The sequence below is a fragment of the Pipistrellus hanaki genome, assembly GCF_964339955.1.
Source record: "Pipistrellus hanaki genome assembly, chromosome: 1".
NCBI lineage: Eukaryota > Metazoa > Chordata > Mammalia > Chiroptera > Vespertilionidae > Pipistrellus > Pipistrellus hanaki.
Window position 1 is genome coordinate 188,389,539 of NC_140503.1, and position 18,380 is coordinate 188,407,918.

Below are 18,380 nucleotides of genomic sequence, written 5' to 3' on the forward strand. Positions count from 1 at the left end.
TTTCTTTGTACTTCAATATATAACTTTCCTGTACAAAAAAAAAAAAAAAACTACTTTTATAATAATAATAATAATAATAATATAATAATGAAAAAGAAATGGGAAAAAAAAATTTGTGTGAGTTCTCTACATCTTGGAACACCAAGTTTTTCCAGACCTAGAATTTAAGCCATTGTCAGATGCACATCCTATTATTCCAGCCTAGAGCCATTATTAGATACCTGAGTAAGCTTGCTTTTCATCATAATTCTAGAAGCTGTCTTCCATTATCTGAAATCTTGTCCACATTAAATTTTCATAGTGAATAACTCAAAACATTCTAATTTTAATAAGCACTAAAATATATGTTACTAATTAAGTGGGCCAAGAGAAATATTTTAGAAGTTCATGTACAAAAATAGGCTTACAATACCTTAGGGGGATTAAATGGATATGTTTCTGGTATTTTTATCTCCAGTTGATATCTTCCTCCTAAAAAATGGGGAGAACAGAAAGTTAAGAACTCTGCTCATCTGAACATATAAAACAAATATAGTGGTAGAAATTTCAAACCATGTAGTATTTTATATTCAATTACAACAAACTCATTTTAAAGTTGCAACCAAAAAAGGATATAATCAAAAGCACAATTTTTTAAATTTAAAGCATACAGAATACCCATTTTATACAACTATATTAGCTTATTAGTGAATAATAGGGCTAGACATAGATAAATACATTAAATCCACAGACAATCCAATGCCAAAGATTTGATTGGGATAATTATACAATATAAACCCTGTCTCCTTTGTTTCTTCTTAGTCCACACTGACAAGAGATGTTAAATAGTGGAAAAAAGAAAAATAGAAAGAAAGCAGGGAGGTATAAAGGCACAGATGGCATAGAGGTAAAGGATATATAGATTATGCCATAAACAGAAAAAAGTCTACTTCTAGCTGGTTCTCTCATAAGCAAAAATGTCTAAAATTTTTAACTTGTGTCCTAAATTAAATAACATTGCTTGCTATATTTTCAAAATAAAATTCAACAGCAACAGATACACCTAAAGACAAAAACTTTTGTCTCTAAATGGGTGTACAAAATGCAGAGGTTTACAAAGAGGTAGTTCTAAGAAGGCAATATTCTGTTTTGAAGTTATATTGAGCAATTAGCAGCTAAAAACATATTTTTAAAAGTTTATCTAGCTTCCCATACCTGGGAGAATAACAGCCTCTCAGGAAACTCTGAAGGGGAAAGCCTTGCACTGAATGAGAAGCTAGATTTGAATATTAACTCTATAGAACCTAATTCTAAGACCCATTAAAATACAACAGTAACTATTCAAAAATATAGCAAAAAAAAAACAAAACCCTGTGCTACCAGAATATTTACATATGAAACTATACCTGGGATTTGCTTCAAATAATCATGAATCAAAGACTGGCCATGAGTTGAAAGCCTTTAAAGCTGGCCGGTGAATATATGGAGAATTCATTATACCATCTACCTTCTTCTATAGATATCTGAAATTTTCCATAATAAAAAGCCCTAGCTTGTTTGGCTCAGCAGATAGAGCATCGGCCTGTGGACTCAGAGTCCTGGGTTCGATTCCAGTCAAGGGCACATGCCTGGGTTACAGGCTTAATCCCCAAAAGGGGGGCATGCAGGAGGCAGCAGATCAATGATTCTTTCTCATCACTGATGTTTTCTCTCTCTCTCCCTTTCCCTTCCTCTCTGAAATCAATACAAAATATTTTTTTCAAAAAGTAAAATAAAAACTATGTGCTAGGAGCAATATTAACTTCAAAATTCCATACATTCAACTCTCAGTATATCATAAATTCTCTCAAATACTCCTCCTCCACTGTTAGAAATAGGTAGGTAAATGTGAATCTGGGAAAAATAAAAGCAATTCACTTGGTTCCTGTTTCTTCAAACCCTTTTTGGTTCCAATTCTTTTCTTGCTAATTCTTTTTAATAGAGTTCCAAAGTGACTGATACATGAGTTGAACTAGATGCCTGAATCAAAGAGCATATGGCAGCAGTGAAATATATAGGAAAGTAGTCAAAACAAAAGGAACAAAAATTAAGATAGACGAGTAATAGGAGAAATTTTGTGAATACAAAGATAACTCTTTATGTTCAGTTATAAATGCTAGCTTCAAATACAGGCATAATAAATCTGGCCTGAAAAATATGCAGATACTTTTTCTTTCCTAAGAAACTTACTTTATATATAAATAATGCTGAACCCTAGACTCCCCAATCCTATTTCTATTCCACATCCTATTAATATGCTGTCTTGAATTATTTTTTGTCCTGAATTATTACCCGATAACTTTCAATATCTAATCATAGCATTATTTGGTATACACCAGAGCAACACAATTAAGGGAGCTTTATAACTACATTATTCATATTACAACAAGTTTCCCTATAAAACATTTATTTTGCCGGGACCGGTTTGGCTCAGTGGATAGAGCGTCAGCCTGGGGACTGAAAGGTCCCGGGTTTGATTCCAGTCAAGGGCATGTACCTTGGTTGCGGGCGCATCCCCAGTAGGGGATGTGCAAGAGGCAGCTGATCGATGATTCTCTCTCATCGATGTTTCTAACTCTCTATCCCTCTCTCTTCCTCTCTGTGAAAAATCAATAAAATATATTTTTAAAAAAACCAAAAAACATTTATTTTTGTTATTAACTTTTAACACTAAAATTTTATCATTTTTATATTCAACTTAATCCAAATGAATGGAAAGGGATGAGATTTTTTTTAAAATATCAACAATTCTATAAATTCAAAACAACTCTTAAGGAAAAAGGCTCAAGAACTAAATTGTTCCTTTCCCACTGAGCCATTATGAAATGAGAATTAGGTAACATGTGTAATACTGTAATTTTCCCATGGGTGTTCTACTTCTCAATCTGATTACTTTTAACACTGCATAAAATAGCTACCTCATTATTTAATAATGATTATAAACAATTTAACGCTCCACAGGTAAATTTTTGCCTTAGCTAAAAAAAATCTCAAAAACTAGTTAAAAGCCCCACAATAAATATTATCTAACTATTTAACCATGTTTATATATTTTTAAAAAGTAGTATATGTTGCCCTGACCGGTTTTGCTCAGGATAGAGCCTCGGCCTGTGGACTGAAGGGTCCCAAGTTCTATTCCAGTCAGGGGCATGTACCTTGGTTGCGGACACATCCCCAGAGGTGTGTGTGTGTGTGTGTGTGTGTGTGTGTGTGTGTGTACGCGCGCGCAGGAGGCAGCTGATTGATGTTTCTCTCTCATAGATGTTTCTAACTCTCTATCCTTCCTCCCTGTAAAAACCAATAAAATATATTAAATTTTAAAAAGGAGTATATGTTTGTGCCTTTGAATATGCTTTTCCTAAACAAAGTTAATATTTCTCTGCAAATTTTATATAAAAATACAATTTAAATTTATCTTAAATATATACCCCAAAAACATTAAAATTAATCTCATCAAATATTAATGTCTCATATAGTGGCAGCTGTGGAAATAAGCACTTAAAAACCACCAAACTTGTTTCTAAATAGCAAAGAATGTTATATTTATAATTTAATCATCTTACAAATAGTGTCTATGTTCCAATTTTTTAAATTATATACTTCTCTTAAGGATTGCCAAGAAAGTAGAGAACATTCTGCCATTTAGTTCAGGAAGTACCTTGTTTATATGTAGCAAACTAAAAAGAACTCTAGAATGATGTTACTGCCCTATTATCTTTAAAACATCTGAACCTAAAAAGAGTAATTCAAGAATATTTATAATGTCTGCCTTCAGGAAGAAGCTAGTACAGTCGTCCTTCAATATCTGCAAGGGATTAATTCCAGACAAACTTCCAAAATTCACAGATGTTCAGGTCCGTTATATTGAATGATATAGTATTTTCATATATCCTATGCATAGCGTCCCATATGCTTTAATCATCTCTAGATTACTTATAATATCTAATACAATGTAAATGTTATGTAAATAATTGTTATAGTATATTTATATTGTTCAGGGAATAATGACAAGAAAAAAGCCTATACAACCACCATACATCTAACTACATTAATATACATCAGCAAAATGTAACATCCTCTTCCCTCAAATACTTTCATCTGAAGTTGGTTGAATTCACAGATGTAGAACCTGGAGATATGCAGGACCAACTATATATCATTACATACAACACCTGCTATTAAAACAAGAACTTGATTTTTATAAGACAACAAAGATCTATTATTTAATGATTGTCAAAAGGACTAAATGAATAGCTTCCATGAAAGCACCTGAATGAGACCTGGCATATAAGGAGACACTCAATGAATAATATAAAAATTTAAATATCTAAAAATGACTCATATGAACTATAAAAAAATAAAATTTTATTATTTAAGATTTGGTAAAGACATTTTTAGGGTCTTTAAAATTTGAAATAAAATAAATATTTAAACAAATAATTTAAATAAATAAAATATTCTAGTATATAATACATTCTTCTGAAAAATTTGAGGTAAATGTTCATTATAGGATTATAGAACCACAACATTTAAAATAGACACAATCACCACTTCTAATATTCAGTCAATCCTGATTTACTTAAAAAAACAGAAAAGTGATGAGAAATATATGCTTTGAAGTCAAAGGCTGAGACTGAAATCCCAGCTGTGCCACTCAGATGACTTTAGACAAGTTACTTCTCTGAGCTTAAGGTGTTTCTTCATCTATGAAACAGTGACAACTGTACTTACCTCATAAGATTTGTTGTAAAAACTGAATGAAAAAAATACATATATATAAAACTCTAACAGTAAAAACTCAGTAAGTGTTAATACTACAAATTGTTATATGATTTCTATAAGTATTTAAATGCCTATTATATGCAAGAACCTTGGTTATGCTACATAACCCAAACTTATATTCATTACTGAAGATTTGCCTAATGAAGAAATAAAAAGCTATAAAGCTTTTTGTATCTTACCACCCAATTTCATGGTCTATAACAGCTAGAGTCTTAGTTTGTGAACATAAAATTCAGCAAAGCTGCCTCCTTTCTTTTTTATGTATCTTGAAACAATCACTAAAAGCTTTCCTGAATTATGAAAATCAAATATTTGTAATACAGCTTATAAGAAGACATGCATGAATGAAATGCTCAATGACAAACAGGGGAGAGGAATTTTAAAAATATATAAGTATTTTTATCAGTCAGAAATTTAAGGCAAGGCTTGTTATAGACACCATATGGAAGGGTAACTGAAAGTCTATAGTCCATATAAGTTAGAGGCTTAACAGATATGCTTTATACTATTAAATTCTAACCTATATAAGCTGTAACTTGACTCTACTGAATCTATTTTTGGAAAATAAAAAAATTAGCTAAAATTCAGTAAGAAAAATAAGTCCAGATAAGTATCTATTTTTAGTACCGGTATTTAAAAATTGCTATATATCCTAAGCCAAATTAAATTACCTCCCATTTAATTTATAATATATGCTTAAGTTATTCTGATTTAATGTTTCAGACAAGTTCTAATACGCACAATATTTTGATACAGAAAAAAGTACTTGCCTTCATATGGTGTGTCTGGAGGTCCTGCTATTTCTCCTCTTAATTCTGTAAAATTCTCATCTACAAGATCTACTTTAATTTGATTTTTGCTCGTCTTAAAAATAAACAGAAAATAAATGTTAGTTATATCAGCAAGAAAAAAGCCTATTATAAAGTATTATCTATAAAAATTTTAAAACCCCCTATTTCATTAGCTTGGTTATCTGCTCTAGTAAAAATAGTCTGTGTTTTTCTAGGACTTAACTAGCCAGTTTTAAGAATATTTTAAACAAACAAAAAAATGATAAAGTTTTCACAATAGTACAATGGCTTATTGACTTTATAAGAATGTTTAGAGAAAAACAGCAGACATTTATATTTGCCAACTTCATGTATGTTAGGTACAAAGGGATAAATCTATTCATTTGTAGACTAACACTGAGATACTATACCCCCAGGTTACATGGACTCTATCCATATAAATAGAAAAATCAGGGTCAATAAAAGCCATTTAGGCTATAAGCTCTCACTTGAAATAGTCACAACTCTAGATGTTTAGATTAACTGAAATATTACACCATCCACCCAGATGGTAAAAGCTCTAAGCATCTAATTGACTTCCCTTTCCATAAAAATTCCTGAAGCCTAATTGCCTCCCTAGAATTGTCTAATGCCTTCTTCAATTTGTTTTTCTACTTAGTTTACTTCAATGGCAACAGCTTACTTTCTTTCCTTTTTTTTTTTTTTTTTTTGAGATATAATAGCAAGTTTAATGAAATCAGATTTGTATGAAATCAAAACATTCTTCTTGGCTCCTAGCTCTCTGCCTCCCTGGCCAGCCTATCTGTCCTCAAAGCCATAACCAGTCTTTCTCTTGCTCTCTTCAGTCTCAGAGCCTGTCTCTGGATATCTCCACAGATAACTGGTTGCCTGCAAAGAAGCTGTAGGCCACAGAGACCTGCTCCTGGGTGGCAACAGCCTACTTTCAAAACAGATTTTTATTTTAAATTTATATACCACCTATTTATTCGGCATATTACACTACTTCTCAAAGTACCTTATTATCAATAGTATCACTTCTCAATCTGTTTGTTATCAGAGTTGATCAATGGTGATTCAGAAAACCCTACATTGGGATTCATATTAATGTTCACAAGTACCTGTCTGTAAATGGGTTCTCCATTTATATTTTCTGGCCTATACTAGCATCTTACTGCTCTATATTTTTAATAGTTTGTCCTCCCCTTTTCTTAACTTTTAAAAATATAAAGCCTTAATATACAAGTTATGTTTTCATTTTTTTTGGTTAGGATTTAATATTTTTACCTAAGTAACACAATATTATCTACTCTTATGAAAATAAGCCTAGCAAAACCTCAAGAATAAATTTTTGCTTTTGAACCTACCTTCTTAGTCTTGTTTCCTCTCCCCACCCCAATAGAAGCTACTATTTTTACTTTTTCTATACTAAACTGTTTTAGTACAGAATGTTAAGTACAGAAAAAAGATACAATTTAAAACATAAATTTTAAGTTTCATGACTCCTAATTAATCTTATCTTTTAATAAGAGCATAAGATAAAAAACTTTATGCATTTTGCCGAAACCAGTTTGGCTCAGTGGATAGAGCGTCAGCCTGTGGACTGAGAGGTCCCAGGTTCGATTCTGGTCAAGGGCATGTACCTTGGTTGCCAGCACATCCCCAGTGGGGGGTGTGAATGAGGCAGCTGATCGATGTTTCTCTCTCATCCATGTTTCTAACTCTCTATCCCTCTCTCTTCCTCTCTGTAAAAAAAATAATAAAATATATTTAAAAAAACACTTTATGCATTTCAAAATTAAACATCCTACTAATTAGTACTGGCTTGTTTGCTATCATTTTTTTATACTTGAGGTTAAAGTATTTCATATATTTCTGAAGACAATTTTATTCCCCAAATTAAAATTATAAATATGCATAATGAGAAATATCTTCCTGTGCTCTAAAAAAATCATTATCACCCTGGTATTTGTAGCAGAGGATTAAGTGTACAGTTTTAGCAATTATAATAAAATATTGTGTCCAGTATGCACAGCAATTAATATTAAAATGAAAATCAAAGGCATCAGACTTCAACAGACCAATTTAAGGAGCCACAAATATAACTATAGATTTCCGTTTCTCTCTGAAGATTTATAAGTAATACAAGAGTAGTAATCAGATCTTGAAAATCATTAATGCTTTCAAAGTTCTCTACTATTTTCCACAATATACCTTTACCAAAAAGAAGTAAATAACCAAAACTGTGAGGATACTAAAGGATAGGATTAAAGTTTGGAGAAAGGGAGGAGGAGGTAACAGAAATTAGAAAAGCTGCCTTCTAGATTGCACCCAATTGTCTTGGTTAGTAAAATGGTAAATAAACATTATTAATTTTTATACCCTGTCTTTATTTTTGTCCTCATTATCCCAAATTATAATTGAGAAAAATGGGTTTCTCACTCTATGAAAGATTTACTAAATTAGCTCAAGAAAAAGCAACTACCATGATGAAATCTATTATATAGAAGTATTCTATATGATCTAGAGTAGGGTCTTTATTTGCCGAGAAAATGGAGAATTAAAGACAAAGATTTTTCACAGCTTAATTTTTCCATTATACAATTATCCTTTATTACCTCCACGGTTTAATTCAAACATCCAATTGTTCCACAATCCAGAACTCCGATTCTGTGCCCCCACAAACTAATTAAAATCCCACTTAAAACTGAGTTAAAAGACATGGAAAATGGCAAAAGATGACAAATAGTATTAGAAAAGGCATGACCTTTGGGGTCAGATAGATGTGAACTGAATCCTACTTCTGCCAATCACTTGTATTAATTCAGGTAAGTCACTTAACTTCTCTCAATTTTATTACTATAAAATGAGAATACATCTCTCAGAATTACGTATATGAGAATATCCTGGATATAAGTAGAAGATGTTGGTCCTCTAACATTAATTACAAAAACCTTTGCTTTCACAGCTTTATTTTATAAAATGTACTCACAGTTGTTTTAGTCTAATACGAATGTTAAGTTCTAAAAATAAACAATAGACTCCCTTGCCTGCATTCACTAAAGATGAGCACCTGTTAGGTGCAGGCACAGGAAACAGTGCAGCAGTGAGGCAGTCATTAGACTTTCTAGATGGTATGGCCTCATTCCAGCCTTAGAGTGAAACAGGCTGGCAGTGCCCCTACAAATAGTGTCCTTTTAGGTAAGCTGCTGTTCCTTCTTGGGTCTTCCCAGCATGATCAAAGAGTCAGGCGTCTGTAAGTGTCCTAAGCAGGGCAGGAACATTGTCAGTTCTGCAGCTTACAAAGTTCACTCTGAGGCTGGAAGAGAGGTCTGACCGAGCAGGAGGACCTTACCCCACCGTCTGCCTACTATTTCCAGCTGTCTTTCTGAGACAGTCTCTAAGGTGAGGCCCAGAGTTCATTCTGGAGGATCCTGCAACCTCACTCTTCTACTTCACCATTGGCCACTTCCTTCCTTTTTCCCTTTGCACCCCAATTCATTCCCTTTTACTGGCTCTGGTAAAGACTACCTTTAAAAAGCTGAAGTTTGAACTGAAGGCAGAAAGCACATTTTAACCTGCTGAGAGTGGTACGCCTCCGGGGACATGGGAGCCAACATCAGAAGGAAGTCCATCCTCCTTTTCAGAGAACTGCCTAGCACCATGGTCTGCAAACTGCAGCTCGTGAGCCACATACAGCTCTTTGGCCCCTTGAGTGTGGCTCTTCCACAAAATACCACGGCCTGGGCGAGTCTATTTTGAACAAGTGGCATTAGAAGAAGTTTAAATTTAAAAAATTTGGCTCTCAAAGGAAATTTCAATTGTACTGTTGATATTTGGCTCTGTTGACTAATGAGTTTGCTGACTACTGGAAAGATTAACCTAGTCCGAGTCACTCACCCTGTGCCACCTAACTCAGTCTACACTGCCTGTAACCTGTAACTTATACCTTGCCTACTTTCCCATGCTCATAATTGTTAGTTTCCCATATACCCGTATTTTCCGGCATATAAGACAACTTTTGAAACGAAAAAAAGTCAACCAAAAATCGGGGGCAAAAAAACAAAATTGCACAAAAATTACCTGTAGATCTTGACGGCAAAGTAAGTCTTTTCTTTGAAGTGGGGGGTAGCCTTATACAGCGAATATAGGCATAAACCTATGTTTTAACTGTAAAATTAGGGGTCGTCTTATACGCCGGAAAATACGGTAATCTTTGTCCTTCTACTCAATATAAACAACTGGCTTATGGGGAGGGATAGAGCAATTTTGTAGATGACCTACTGTTCTCCCATACTGCCAGCATTATTGGAATAAATGCTCATATATGAAAACAAAACAAAACAAACAAACACACACACACACACACACACACACACACACAAAATACACAGAACAATGTGTTATTCATTTTAATGACTATAATAATCAGGGAAACTAAATAAGTCTTTGGATGAAAACTTAAAAGAATTGTGTTTGGCATCATTGCACTACATTTTTTTGAGAGGACAACTGCAAAGTTGCTTTTCTATAATTTCTTCTCCCAACTCAGCTAAACACAAAGTGGGACCTCTCGTAGTCCTGAATTTTATAATTTTCCCTTTTGGCTCCAATGCATTTCTAACACATAAAAGGAAAAGAAATTAATAGAAGCTATACAGTTCCTAGTAAACATTTTTAAAATAAACTGTTTTGTTTAAGATATAACATACATAATGTATGCAAAATAGCACGGTGCCAGGGCAGGTCATTAGTCATTGCAGCTGGTCCTGATGTCTGCCATGGCATTGCTCCACCTGGTTTTGCTGCTTTTCTGGGCCTGGAGCTGAAACACAGCTGAGGCCTACATGTCATCTCCAGGGGATATTGCTTAAGGGAGTGTTCCTGCAAGGGCCTGTTGCTAGGTACCCAGGGCTCTCTGCCCTGCTGACCCTCTGCATTTGGCCCTTTGTTCCTGCCCTGCTCTTGACTGTGAGAAATGCTCATCTGTCCGAATTCAAATAACGGACTCGTACGTAGACAGAAATATGGCGAAAACAAAACTTTTAATATGTTCTTGAGAGAGAGTGTCTGGCTGTTCAGGCACATATGGAGTATTGATCACAGGCTTAGCCAGTCCCTCCTCCAGTTTCCATAGGCTAAGTATTATGGGTCACCGGTTTCCTCAGACATTGTTTTCTCATACATCATCTAGGTCCCATTGTCTCCCATTGGGCCACTTAAAAAAAATTGGGCTGAGGCCTTTTCTAGTTGTCTCCATCTCCCCCTGTCTAGTTGAGGCAGGAGCCTGGGGGTTTCCACCATGATACTGGCTCATATCCACAGTTCTTTGTTCTTATATCCTCTTCCCTCCTCCCCACATTCTGTTTGCCCTGGGAAAATTCAGTAAATGGTTCCATTAAAAGTTGACTGTGCTGAAGATGGATCATAGAGGCTTATTTCATACAATGCCTAACTGCCTACTACAATTGGAAGTAAAGCTTATAGAATTTAGTTATTACATACTAAAAGTGTATGATAAGGAGGAAACAAGGATCACTCTTACAGTTTTGATTTTCAACTGGGTGGATGATCCTTTATAATAAAAGGCTAACATGCAAATCGAACAGCATAACAACTGGTCTCTATGATGCTCACTGACCACCTGGGGGCAGATGCTCAATGCAGGAGCTGCCCCCTGATGGTCAGAGTGTCCCCACAGGGGGAGTGCCATTCAGCAGAAACCAGGCTCATGGCTGGCAGCGCAGCGGTGGTGGCAGGAGCCTCTCCTGCCTCTGCGGCAGTGCTAAGGATGTCTGACTGCCGGCTTAGGCCATTCCCCCACTGTCAATGGGACACTCCTCAAGGGCTCCTGGACAGTGAGAGGGTGCAGGCTGAGCTGAGGGACCCTCCCCGCCTGAGTGCATGAATTTCCTACACCGGCCTCTAGTAGTATAATAAACTAAAATAAGGAAATAAGAAATTGAAGGGTCAGAGTTTGGGAAAAAGGGAAAATCAAATTCAAATTTAGATATGATGAAAAGAGGTATGAAAACTATAAAAATTCCAAGGACCAAGTAGACTGTTGAAAACACAGATCTAGAGCTCAGGCGTATGCTTGGATCAAAACAAAAACAAAAAATCAAGATCTGTTATCACTGGTACAAAAGGAAGAAAAATGTTTCAGGGACAGAGTAGCTAGCTAATGTTGCTAAGAAGTTAAGAATGATAATAGCAGTTCATACCTACATAGCACTTTATAAGAAGAGCTCTAACTGATTTAAATATAATAACCCTCTTAATCCTTGTAACTATCTCACATGTTTACCAACCAGGAAATAGAGATACAAAGAGGTCCACACAGATATTAGTGAAGCAAGATTTCAAAAATGACTCATAAAAGAGGATCCAAGATGGCTGCTCGGGTATACACCTAGCCGCAGCAGCTCACAACAATTCCAAGGGAATACAACTAAAATGTAGAGTGGACATTGCCCAGAGCTACAGGTAGTCAACTGACTGAAAACTCTACAATAGGAAGGAGGGAGAAAACCAGAAGGAAAATCAGAGGAGCTGAAAAAAAGCCTAAGGTACGGAGACATGCTGCGCGCTCGCACGCACGCGCGCGCGGAGAGGTCGCAGCCGGAGAGGAGGAGAGGGCTGGGTGCTGCCTGGCGTTCCCTAGCAGGAAGGAAATAGAACCCCCAGCCTGGGCTGAACCCCCGAACCGGCAGCGCTGAGCCCCAAGTTATGTGCCAGACCCTGGGGACCCAGGCTCCGGCAGGGGGAGACAATCCCGGGGGACGGCGAAATGCGGGGCCCCCAGAGTCGCGCGCACATGGCGCGCAGAGGACTGAATGTTGACTCTGATGCTGGATTACCCTAGCCGGAAGAAACAAAGCCTCCGGCGGCAGCTCTGAGCCTCAGTCCAGACCGCCACGAACTCCAGGTCTGGGCCAGTCCCTGGGGACCCAGGCTCGGGCAGGGGGAGACGGAGCTGTGAGGTGGAGTCCTGGGAGCGCGGCGAAAGGCCGAGCCCCCGGAGTCGCGCACACTGTGCGCAGAGGACAGTCTGTTGACTCTGATCCTGGACTCCCCTAGTGGGAGGGAGAAAGAAAGCTCCAGACTGGAGGAACGCCACGAGGAGCAGGAGCCCCTGCCGGACACCGGCCAGCCGGGCGCCAGCAAGGAGCCGGGCGACGGGGCCCCCAGTGGGGGGGGTGCCCCTGAGCCTTCGACTGCTGAGCGCTGGCAACGGAGCCAAGGACGGGGGCTGCTTCCCGGGCGGCGCCGACCCCGGCAACAGGCTGGAGCAGCGCGGGAGCCCACGGAGAACAAAGGGGTGCCACAGGCCAACCTGCTGAGCTCCCAGGACAAGGAGGAAGAAACCAAAGAAGTTCTCAATGTGAAGAAATCAAGTGAGAGCAAATGATAGTAAAATTACTTAAGAATACAAAGAAGATCTTGAAAAATCAAAGACTAAGTCAGAACTCAACACACCAGCCAACATTGCAACATAAATGCGTTTTTTTTTGTTTTGTTTTTAAAAAGAAAAAAAAAGGAGAAAAAAGGGACAGAATGTTGGAACAGCGGCGACCAGGCCTAGAGTGGCCAGGCACAAGGCAGTGGCAGCTGGGCCCGGAGCAGCAGTGGCCAGGCCCCAGAGCAGCAGCAGCCAGAACAAGAGCATCAACGGCCAGCACTGGAGCAGCCAGACCTGGGGCAGTGGCAGCCAGGCCTGAGGCAGAGGCGGCCAAGCCCAGGGAAGCCAGTCCAGGAACACCCAGACACGGAGTGGCTGGGCCCGGAGAAGCCCGGTCCAGAGCAGCCGGGTTGGGAGCAGCCAGGCCCAGAACAGCAGTAGCCAAGCACGGAGCATCCAGGCTGGGAGCGGCCAGGCTCGGAGCAGCCGGGTCGGGTGCGGCCAGGCCCGGAGCAGCGGCGGCCAGGCTGGGAGCGGCCAGGCCCGGAGCAGCTGGGTCTGGTGTGGCCAGGCCTGGAGCAGCGGCTGCCAGGCTAGGAGCAGCCAGGCCCGGAGCAGCAGCTGCCAGGCTGGGAGCAGCCAGGTCCGGAGCAGCCGGGTCTGGTGTGGCCAGGCCCGGAGCAGCGGCTGCCAGGCTGGGAGCGGCCAGGCCCAGAGCAACAGCTGCCAGGCTGGGAGCGGCCAGGCCCGAAGCAGCTGGGTCTGGTGTGGCCAGGCCTGGAGCAGCGGCTGCCAGGCTGGGAGCGGCCAGGCCCGGAGCAGCCAGGTCTGGTGCGGCCAGGCCCGGAGCAGCAGCTGCCAGGCTGGGAGCGGCCAGGCCCGGAGCAGCCGGGTCTGGTGCGGTCAGGCCAGGAGCAGCGGCTGCCAGGCTGGGAGCGGCCAGGCCCGGAGCAGCGGCTGCCAGGCTGGGAGCTGCCAGGCCCGGAGCAGCCGGGTCTGGTGCGGCCAGGCCCGGAGCAGCGTCTGCCAGGCTGGGAGCGGCCAGGCCCGGAGCAGCAGCTGCCAGGCTGGGAGCAGCCAGGCCCGGAGCAGCCAGGTCTGGTGCGGCCAGGCCAGGAGCAGCGTCTGCCAGGCTGGGAGCGGCCAGGCCCGGAGCAGCAGCTGCCAGGCTGGGAGCAGCCAGGCCCGGAGCAGCCGGGTCTGGTGCGGCCAGGCCAGGAGCAGTGGCTGCCAGGCTGGGAGCAGCCAGGCCCGGAGCAGCGGCTGACAGGCTGGGAGCGGCCAGGCCCGGAGCGGCCGGGACCGGACCAACCGGTCCCAGAGCAGCCGGGTCGGGTGCGGCCAGGCCTGTAGCAGCAACAGCCAAGTCTAGAGCAACTAGGTCGGGAGCGGCAGTGACCAGACCCGGAGCAGCTGGTTGTGGAACGAACCAGAGCAACAGAGGCCAGGCCCGGAGCAGCCAGGCCCGAAACAGCTTGCTCCTCGCCTGTACCTGCCCACGGCTGCCTCTCAGACATGGCTGGAAACTTTTGCGGGAACTTGAGGGTCTGCTGAATCAAGCGATGAAGGCTTAGATCTGGATGTGTTGAGTTAGTATAGCGCTGGGGTGTTGATCTGTGGGTGCCTTGGGTGGGGCCTGGATGAGGCTGGTTGACCTATTTGAAAATGTCTTCTGTGTGAAGTGTATCATTGGGCATGTGGAGGTATTATTGATATGAGAAAATGCTAAGTAACAGATTTACTATCTGAAAAGGGATTTACTATCGGGGAAAGGTAGGGAGGAAGAGACTGAACATAAACTGTGCACCTATGGATGAGGACAATGGGGGATGGGGAGGGGGCAGAGGGTGGGGTGGGAACCTGGTGGAGGGAGGAAGAAATGAGGAACCTTTGTAATAATATGAACAATAAAGATTTTTAAAAAAAAAAAAAAAAAAAAAAAAGACTCATAAACCCTAGCCTGTTTGCTCAGTGGTTAGCCCACAGACTGAAGAGTCTCGGGTTCAATTCTGGTCAAGAGCCCCTACCTCAGTTGCAGGCTCATCCCCAGTCCAAGTCAGGGTGAATGTGGGAGGCAACCGATTGATCTGTCTCTCACATTGATGTTTCTCTCTCTCCCTCTCCCTTCACTTTTTCTAAAAATCAATGGGAAAAATATCCTTGGATGAGGATTAACAACAACAAAAAAGACTCACAAGTCAATCTATTTCACTGACTCTAAAATACCACAAATTATAGGATGCCCTGATATATGCCACTAAGAAAAAAACACTACCACTCACATTATCATACAATATTTTATCATTTAGAATTGCTACTTTACACTTAAAGAGACTTTAGATTTTACATACATTACACATAAGACTGCATTAAGAAAAAAATGAGCAAAATAATTATTTTGTTCATACACATAAAATACTTCCACAAGCATACGTAAGAAACTGGCAAGAGTGGTTCCCTTAGGGTAGGAAAACTAAGAACTATGGATCTAGAGTAGATGGGAGAACATGGTGCTGTCTAAAAATGATTTCAGAGACACGTAACTTGCTGCAGAACACTTTGTAAAGGCTGATGGACTGAGCAACAGGCAGGTATTTGCAAAGTGAGGGGGGGAAAGGTAAAAGCATCCACTATAATTGGGTAGTCCATGAAAGGTGAGGAAATGGTGAAAAGAGAACTCTTCCAAATTTTGGCTGTGAAAGAAAAGTGAGAAATAGGGCAGTAGTTGGAGAAAAAAGGATTTTATGGGGGGGGGGGGGGTTTAAAAATAAGAATAGCACAGATAATGTAATGAACAAGAAAGAAAGGGTAAAGCCTAAAATGAGAATGACTGGCCTTAGAGAACAAAATACTTCTTCTATATCAAGAAAGGAGTAATAGATATACATAGGTCAACATAGCTGTATAGGTTTCTTGCTTTTCTATCCTTGATGAAGGACTCCTATCTTCAAATCTTAACTGTGACCCTAGCCACAATCATCTTTTAAGTATACACACTGGGACAGATAATTTATGAACAGGATCTAAACTTAATTCAGAACCTAGCACACTGTAGGAACTATATACTTTTCAGAACTGGCTTGAATCTAACTTGTAAAAAATAACATGCTCAGCCCAGCTGGCGTGGCTCAGTGGTTGAGTGCCAACTTATGAACCAAGAAGTTATGGCTCAATTACCAGTCAGGGCACATCCAAACCAGCTAAGACAAAAACCTAGCTGTTTTTGCTCAGTGGATAGAGTCGTCAGCCTGTGGACTGAAGGGTCCCGGGTTCGATTCCGGTCAAGGACACATGCCTGGGATGCAGGCTCAATCCCCAGTACGGGGCGTGCAGCAGGCAGCCAATCAATGATTCTCTCTCACCATTGATGTTTCTACCCTTCTCCCTTCCTTTCTAAAATCGATATAAATGTATTTAAACATATATGGCTCAGAATAGAAATGTGCCTGATTTAAGATTTTCTAATGTTCACAATTACATGTTATATGACAGCAACAATAACACTCATAGCCCACATTTGTACATAACTTCACCTCATCTTTTATGAGAGCAATCACCTTCCCTTTCCCATTTTTTTTTTGGTTGAAATTAAGTCTCACTTCTGATGGGGCCATTTTAAAGCTACTGAAATCAAAATGCCTGACTTCAGCTTAGAAATTTAGGCACACATAACAATGGAACAAAATAGGAAGCCCAGACTTATATAGTCAACTGACCTTTGACAAAGGAGTAATTTGATAGGGGGGAAAGGATAGCATTTTTAACAAATGGTGCTATTATAGAACAAGTGAACAAAGTAATCTTACATTACATTTAACATTTTTTAAAACTGGAAAAACTCTTTTATTTTTTAATCTTTATTGTTGAAAGTATTACAGGTGTCCTCCTTCCCTTTTTCCCACTGACCCTTTTCACCCTCAACTGTTCCCCTAAAATGGCAAAATTCTTTTTTTTAAATATATTTTTATTGATTTCAGAGAGGAAGGGAGATGGAAAGAGAGATAGACATCAACCATGAGTGAGAACCACTGACTGGCTGCCTCCTGCATGCCCCACACTGGAGATTAAGCCCACAACTAGGGCATTTCCCCTGACCAGGAATTGAACCAGGACCTATCTTCTAGTTTAGGGGTGTCGAACTCAATCAGAGAAGGGGCCAAAATCTAAAATCCAGCCTAAATCGCAGGCCGAATGGTTTATTGAACAGTCATAAACTGACAATGTCATAAACTGACAGCGGAGTGCAGTGATGACAGCGCGGTGCGGGCCACATTGCAAGGCCTGGCGGGCTGGATTTGGCCCGCGGGCCTTGTGTTTGACACATGTGTTCTAGTTCATAGGTCAACACTCAACCACTGAGCCTGCTGGGCTAAGCTGGCAAAATTCTCAATACCCAACACTGGTAAGGTCAAAGTGGTACCAATAAAGCTCATAAGCCCTTTTTTTAAAGGTTAATAATGCAAAAAATATTAACACCATAAATTTTCATACTCTTTAAACCAGTACTCCCACTCCCAGAAACTGCTTTAGAAACTCATTACATGTAGAAAAAGTTATTATCATCATGGAAATTACAAACATTACATATAATGAAAAATAAGAATCTAAGTATCCAACAACTGAGGGATGCCAACAAGAATTATGATACAATTTAAAGGGACATAAGCAAAAATAAATGGAGTGAACTTATGGTTTCCCATCCAGCATGTAAACACTTAGAAGCTATCACTCCCACTCACAGAAGAAAAAAAACGAACAAACTGGAAATCAACAACTCTTCTTAGATATAATCACAGGGCAAATTGCCGCTGTCAAAATTGGAGACAGGTAGGCAAAAAAAAGAGAATCAAACCTTACCAGAACAAAAGCTTGCAAGCCTCTCTGCGTGAACCACTCATTACCCGGTTAGGTAAATCTAAACTGTAATTGATAAATTACAGTTGCTGGAGGCTCAGAAAGGATGAATCTGAGAATTTAAAAAATCCCATGGGCCTGCACACTTTTATGATTTTTTAGCTCCAGGATTCCTTCAAGATTTTCACAGCTAGGATCAGAGAAAAATGCCCTCATTCTTCTGGCTGTGAAAGGGGGTAATTCACCATTTTGAAATAAACCCAGAATATTATGTTCTTAACAAAGACTACCCCAAAGAGAAACTATTTCACCAGAGCCTAACCAATTGGGGTTTTAACAGATCTAAGCAACCAGAGAAGAGAAATACCCAATTCTAGCCTCCTCTAGCTTCCTACTCTCATCTAAGAGGGGAGGGGGAAGAACTTAGAGGCACAGGCTCACTAAAAGACTGAGACCCAATTACGGGGCTACAGGTTGATTCCCTTACCCCAAAGTCTTACCATTAGGACTCTTGTATAACAGGAGACCACAATTCA

At 40.1% G+C, this 18,380-nt stretch overlaps 1 protein-coding gene across 1 annotated transcript in view; it reads right to left on the bottom strand.

The window, feature by feature from the left end:
• The window catches only part of UBE2K (ubiquitin conjugating enzyme E2 K), a 60,405-nt gene that overhangs the window by 21,057 nt on the left and 20,968 nt on the right, over positions 1-18,380 (bottom strand). The window contains exons 2-3 of the mRNA XM_084901336.1: positions 5,571-5,664; positions 413-471 (exon numbers count right to left, since the gene is read on the bottom strand). Of these exons, the coding sequence (XP_084757462.1) occupies positions 413-471; positions 5,571-5,664 (153 nt within the window). The remainder of the gene's footprint in view (positions 1-412; positions 472-5,570; positions 5,665-18,380) is intronic.